The sequence below is a fragment of the Cicer arietinum genome, chromosome 7, assembly GCF_000331145.2.
Source record: "Cicer arietinum cultivar CDC Frontier isolate Library 1 chromosome 7, Cicar.CDCFrontier_v2.0, whole genome shotgun sequence".
Taxonomy (NCBI): domain Eukaryota; kingdom Viridiplantae; phylum Streptophyta; class Magnoliopsida; order Fabales; family Fabaceae; genus Cicer; species Cicer arietinum.
In genome coordinates, this window is record NC_021166.2 from 42714421 (window position 1) to 42721044 (window position 6624).

A 6624-nucleotide genomic window follows, 5' to 3' on the forward strand; every position below is an offset into this window, starting at 1 on the left:
AAATAAGCCTCTAATCCGAAACTTGAAATTAAGTTTAGATAAAAAAATTTATTTGTAAAAAAAAAGGATAACATTGTTGACATTTTAAAACATAAAAGTTTAAATTATCACTTAAAATTAAAATAAAGGATCAAATTGGGGAGAAAAAAAAAAGATAAATAACTAAAATATTAACTAAAATTAAGTTAAAGGACCACATGTGCAGGTGTTGTGTTGTTTAGCCTTTAATATATTACTTAACTTTTGATTTATTGTACCTAATTATAAACACTCAACTAAAACAAAATTCATTGTTTCCACAAAATGTACCTTTTAAATTCATGAATATTAATTTACATCACATTATGGATTTGACTAATTAGCTCAGGCCAATATTTCACTAGAAATTTTCACTTTGTTTTCTTCTTCATCCATTGTATCACTAAGTTCTCTATCTTTAGTCTCTGGCAAGAAGACTCCAAACACTCCACTAACACCTATAGCCAACCCAAAAACCCCATAACAAAGAACCATATTGGCTCTACCAGCACTAACCAACAATGGACTAAAAGCTCCACCAAACACCACAGCAAGCCTAGCCATTGACAAAGCTGAATTCCTCACACATGTTGGGAACAACTCAGTTGTGTAAATTAGGTAAACACCAAATGAAGTGCAAGCACTAAAAAAAGATATCAATTCAAACCCAATTTGCATCTGGCTCCATATTTTCCCTTCAATAGTTGACATCACACTACAAATACCACTTATTAAACAAAACACAAGCAATGCAATTCTTCTTCTAAACTTGTCTATGAAGAAGAATGTGATCAAAGAAGATGGTAGCTCAGATATGGCATTAAAAGTGACACCCAAGTAAATATTAAAAGACAAATTTCCAAGGCCTAGTGGCATACCGTAGTAGACAACTCCAATGCCTAAGCCCATTGCCATAATCAAAATTAGCCTCCTTGAGGCCCATTTCTTTTCCAACAACATCTTGAGGGCATAGAACATATCCACATTCAAATTATTTTCTTCCTGGTGTGGAGAAATGTTATTGATGGCCAAATTGAGGTTACTTTGAGTGATTGAGGTTATGTATTTTAGTGTAGCAATTGCTTCTTCTTTTTGTCCTCTCACTAGAAGCCATCTAGGTGACTCTTGAACAAAAATTTTAACCAACATGCAATAGAAAATGGTTGGAATAGATGTCCACAAGTATAGGTTTCTCCATGAAGAAAATTTGTTTGCATAACCTATAGCTGAAAGGGACAAGAAGCCTATAGTGAAACAAAAGAAGCCAATAACACTAATCTTACCTCGCCATCTTTTTCCGACGAGCTCGGTAGCTAGGACAAGCGATGAAGTTCCGATGGTGGCCCGACCGAATCCGGATAAGAATCTGAGTACCGAATAGATCCAAATGTTGGGGGAGAAGGCTGTTAGAAATGAAGAAAGAGCCATCAAAAGACATGTAAAGAAGAGCATGTTCTTGCGACCGAGTGACGAGGAGTCACCTAGTGTGGCCAAGAAAATCCCACCAACTAAGCATCCCAAGAAGAACATTGAAGCGGGGAGGCCGGTTATGAGAGAGCTCTCACACTCCATAGCCCATTCTGATATCATGGAGGCTTGTGTCGGCCCATCCCAAGCCCACGAGCCTTTGGGAAGGTTGCACACATCACTAAATGATGTGGCTGAATTACAAATATTCTGAAATCCAATCGTTGGATCTAGCTGTAATCTAGATCCAACAATTTGTTCATTGGTGCAGTGCCACGATGGCAGTGCATCAGTGAAGATACTAATAAATGTTTGTTGGGCGTCAAAGACCCAAGCAAAGGAAACAAGAACAGCTTGGAGGAATTGACACCAATTGAATTCACCTATGCAATGTTCAATTGCGGAACCAAGAGAAGGAAGGTATTGTTTTGTGGGTGTTTCTGGGTCACAAGTGTTGTTGGGTTGGCACAAGAGAGGGGTTTGATCAGCCATACAGGAATAACAAACTGTATATATTTTCAAATTAATTCTTGGTTTAAAGATGAGTATGAAGATGTAATTTATAAATGATTGGAGAATATGCATGCATATCTAGATCCGTCTGGATTCTTAATTTCAATTTTTTATTACATAAATATTGACAGCCATATAAATGTTCAATATACACCTACATATACCAAATTATTCGTCAATTTGCTTTTATTTTATTTCATTTTGAGTCAGCAATTTCCTTTTATTTCAATCAAAATAATATAATTAAGTATCCTCATGTCGAATATAAATAAATATATATATTTTGTATCCACTTGTTCTTACCTTTTTTGGTCCAGCACACCGCTATACATAACAGGACATTTTCCGAGCTAATCAGTAATGACAAGGCAAAGAGTCATATTTTTACAAAGGGAGGTCTTTTTAAAATAGAATTTGTTTAACAAAAAATAGTAAGTATCCGTTTTTAAAATTAATATATCACTTTATTTGGTTCTAATTATAAAAAGAAAAATAGTAAAATATCGATACCAATAAATTCATTTATTATTACTAATTTTAAATATTTTTACAAATATACCTTTTAAAAAAGTGTGAAATATTAAATACACTAATATTTAAAAAGAAAATATTAAATATTGGTAAAAATGTTAAAATCACAACTTCTACTGAAAAATGGAGCCAAAAGAATTTTCAATCTTTTTCTTGTAATTTAGATCCAAAGTAGTATATTGAAAGATTATTATGGAATATCATTATTCAAATATTTTTTATTTATTTATTTAACATCTTTCTAAATATTTTAGTTCATGTGAATGTTCTCACAACGCAAAAGGTGAGCTCTCGTTTTTTATAATATTATCAAATCCACTGAAGCACGTGTCGGCATGATCTAAAAAACATTAATCATAATATATGAAATATAAATTATAATTCCATTTTATATTTTTATTCATAAATATTAGTAAATTAGTGATCGCGTTAGTTTTTCGAGTTTGAATTGAAGATTTTCTTTTTAAAACTCTTTTGATGTTTAACTCATTAATGAGACTACCTCTCATTTAAATATTAGATTCACATTCTCTTTTATCTCCTTTATTTTTTTTCTATTTCATTTTAATAATTAGTTAATTTATTGTATAAAGATCCAAAATATGATATTTTGAAGGATGGCCATTTTAGTTCTTAGAAAAAATACTCAAATTAATTAATGGCAATTTGTATTAGGGACATATTAATTAGTCCCTCTATTAAATATGATCTATATTTGATTTTTTTTTTCTTGCACTGAAATATCGGTTAGCAGATATGACATGTCAATTATGTACGTGACAATATTAAAAGTTGTTAAATGTAGATATTTTTAAACCAAATAAGTCATCACAACATTGTTTTTTAATTTTTAAAATTGTGATATAAATAATTGACCCTAACTTCTAATACTTGACATTTCAACAAAAAAATCAATAGACTTATATATCTCTTTTATGCAATTGTGATAGATTAATTTAAGTATAAATATTATTTTGTTAGTGACTAATAGTGCACATCTAAAATGTTATTTTTTTTAGAATTCTTTCTCTAATTCGAGTCAGGTCTAAGACCGTGTTCTTTACCTTGTTTGGATTCACCCGTCCATAAGACATTAATAAAAAAGCGGGTAATTATGATCTACCTCCAAATTAAATCATAATAAAATATGGTCTATATAAAGGAAAAAACATGTTGTTTAACACTATTGTTGCAAGAGTAATTACATATTTGGTTATTTTATTATATCCATGTTTGAGCTATTGATATAACATTTTACAAATTGTTTTCCCTTTCTGTAGTCATTTCTAATTGGTGTTAATTTGTCCAAGTGGTAATGTAAATATATATTTAATTATTTAGGTATCCCTATTTTTAGGGGTAAGTATAAGACTTGCCATCTTCAAACTATTGATGATTATATTAAAAATAAACCCTTTGTGTAGAAGGCCTCTCTCCTTTCAGAAAATTGGGTTTTGTATTCTCCAATTAACTATATACTGCCATTTAACTTTTTTTTATTGAAATATCCATAATACTCTTAATAAAACAATAAAAATCAAAAAGTTCACTCATATCCTCACAATTTAATTTTTCAGAAAAGTAAGTGTTGGTAAAAAAAAAATTTTACCGGAAATTTCAAAAATGAAATTTCTGGGAGTACCACACTGAAATTTGAAATATTCGGTATATTTTCAATATCGGAAATTTCAAAAATGAAATTTCCAGTATTGGTTTATAACTACCGGAAATTTCATTTCTCATTGAAATTTCCAGAACATTTTTGTATTTTTTTTACATAATTTTTTACATTTTTTTTATTCAATTTTTTTAGTGAGGAGCAAAACAGACGTTGAACATTCTCGAGTTCGACCTCCTATACAATCAAATAAGAGAGCTGTAGTTGAAGAACAAGATCAGCAGCACCAATAAGATCATGCGTTTGATGATGAACATGATCAACAACACCAGTTGGAGCACGAGCATCATCAGCAGCCTGAAGAACATATATTTCCTGGAGGCCCTTACAATCTTTATGTCCTTAAGGATTATGAGCAACATATTATAGTTAATGTGTGAAATGGACAGATTAGTAAATAATTTATTTTATTACATATTATAATATAGCAAAATATGTGTATTTTAATATATTTGTAGTATATGTTATTACAAAGCTGATTTTAGGATAAATGTAAGTTGATTTTAGGTTATTAAACGCTGATTTTAATGAAATAATTGTATATTTAGATTATAAGTTATTGTGTGTTATTTTTAATTAAATGGGATAGACGTGCCTTAAAATTTGTTTCAAATGGAAAAAAGCAAAACAAATTCATTGATATCAGATATGTATTACTTGCTCAAGTAGATCGTTGGATTACTATATCTGGATTACATCCTCTTCGAAGATGTAGTTTGCACATGATTGACGGTAATCTGATATCTGCTTTTGCTGAGAGATGACACGCAGAGACTAGCTCATTTCACCTGCCATTTGGTGAAATGACTATTACTCTTAACGATGTTAGGAGTGTTTTGAGCATCCCATGTTAGAGTTTTTCACACCTTCGCTAATGTCAATGAAGATTTCGCAATTGTTGCTGTTGTTGAGTTATTGAGAGTTGATTATGATGAAGCTATAACTGAAACTAGGACCGATAGAGGTGCCTCATATAGTTTTGAGTGGTCGAAAGCTTTTAAGCAACTTTATGAAGGACGATATGATTGTGCAGTGAAGGCATACCTACTTCATTTGGTAGGGTGTACCATTCTAGCTGATAAAATGTTTACCCTTGTATCTGCAACCTTGATACTTGTGGTAAATGTGCATAGGGACCAACTGCGTTTGTTGTTTTATATGACTATCTTATAGATAGTACACTGCATGCAACAAAGCATATTGGAGGATATTTATCTCTATTTCAGGTACTATTATATTTATTATACTTATTATATTGTTATTTGATCATATTCTTATTTAATTATTTGTATTTTTTTTAATTATCTATAGACATGAATTTATGAGCATTTTCCTGACATTTGTAAACGGGATATGGATGAGCCTATATGTTCAATGCCACTGATGTTTCGATGGACTGCAAAACAAACATATGAGAATGTTGCATACTACAGAGCAAAGTTGGATGCTTTGAGGGATACTGATATTATTTGGACGTCGAATTATGATGAGAACTCTATGACACGATTTCAGTCTGTGTCGTTGTTTACAAGATACATTTGTTGGTGTTCGACGATGGTACTGTATTTACGAGAGAGGTGCATACGACAATTTGGATATACTCAACACATCCCTCCTACACCACTGATGCTCGTTGTACGTGATGTTGATGTTGAATGGAGTATGTACAAAAACTATGTACGATCACTTCATACTAAATTGCATCCAGCTACATATCCACAAAAGTGTGTTGAGGGATACATTCAGTGGTACTATAGTATATTTTATCCTCGGATGATCCCTTACATTGTTGCAGATGATGGTGCTGGTCCTAGTTATGATGCTGATGTTGGTCCTGGTCCTAGTCATGATGTTGGTCCTAGTCATGATGTTGGTCCCGATACTAGGTGTACATGGTGTCACGAAATGGGTGGTCTTATACAATAGAGTTTAGATTTACATATGGGTGGTCCTGAAGATGAGATATGTGTCTTACTAGAGAGAGCTTTACACATTTCTAGAGGAGGAGATTATTAGTAGTATTATAGTTGTATTTTTGTTGTCTTTATGCGTGTCTTATTTTATTATTCAGACTTATTCAAACTTATCTTTATGGATGTCTTATTCAGACTTATTTTATTATTCAGACTTAATCACACTTATTATGCGCGTCGTATCAAATTTATGGTCTTATTTATTTAAATGATTTAAAGTTATGTGAATGATTTTTGTTATAATTGAAAACAACATATATATTGAATGAATCTTGTTACAATTGAAAACAACATATAAATCAAAAGTGTCAATCATCTGCTAAAGACATATAATCTGATATATTTTCTAAATCTAATGAACTCCAATGTTGTAGACGTCCTGCATAAGCTACATAATGTAGACTCATCACTACGGTGCTTCTTTCAATGCCATGCAGTGGAGGT

The 6624-nt window shown here is 31.4% G+C and overlaps 2 protein-coding genes across 2 annotated transcripts; one reads left to right on the forward strand and one right to left on the reverse strand.

The window, feature by feature from the left end:
* Positions 1-290: 290 nt before the first annotated feature.
* On the reverse strand, positions 291-2021 carry LOC101503924 (organic cation/carnitine transporter 3). Its single transcript, XM_004514386.4, has one exon. It carries the CDS (start codon positions 1975-1977, stop codon positions 364-366), a length of 1614 nt encoding a protein of 537 aa, XP_004514443.1. The 5' UTR covers positions 1978-2021; the 3' UTR covers positions 291-363.
* A 3539-nt stretch (positions 2022-5560) lies between these two features.
* Positions 5561-6133, forward strand: LOC140918800 (uncharacterized). Its single transcript, XM_073363597.1, has one exon. The coding sequence runs from the start codon at positions 5561-5563 to the stop codon at positions 6131-6133; it is 573 nt and encodes a 190-aa protein (XP_073219698.1).
* Positions 6134-6624: the final 491 nt, after the last annotated feature.

What these genes read in the sequence shown, in the direction of transcription:
- LOC140918800 (XM_073363597.1), top strand. Translation starts at nt 5,561, where the DNA reads ATGGATGAGCCTATATGTTCAATGCCACTGATGTTTCGATGGACTGCA.
- LOC101503924 (XM_004514386.4), bottom strand. Translation starts at nt 1,977, where the DNA reads ATGGCTGATCAAACCCCTCTCTTGTGCCAACCCAACAACACTTGTGAC.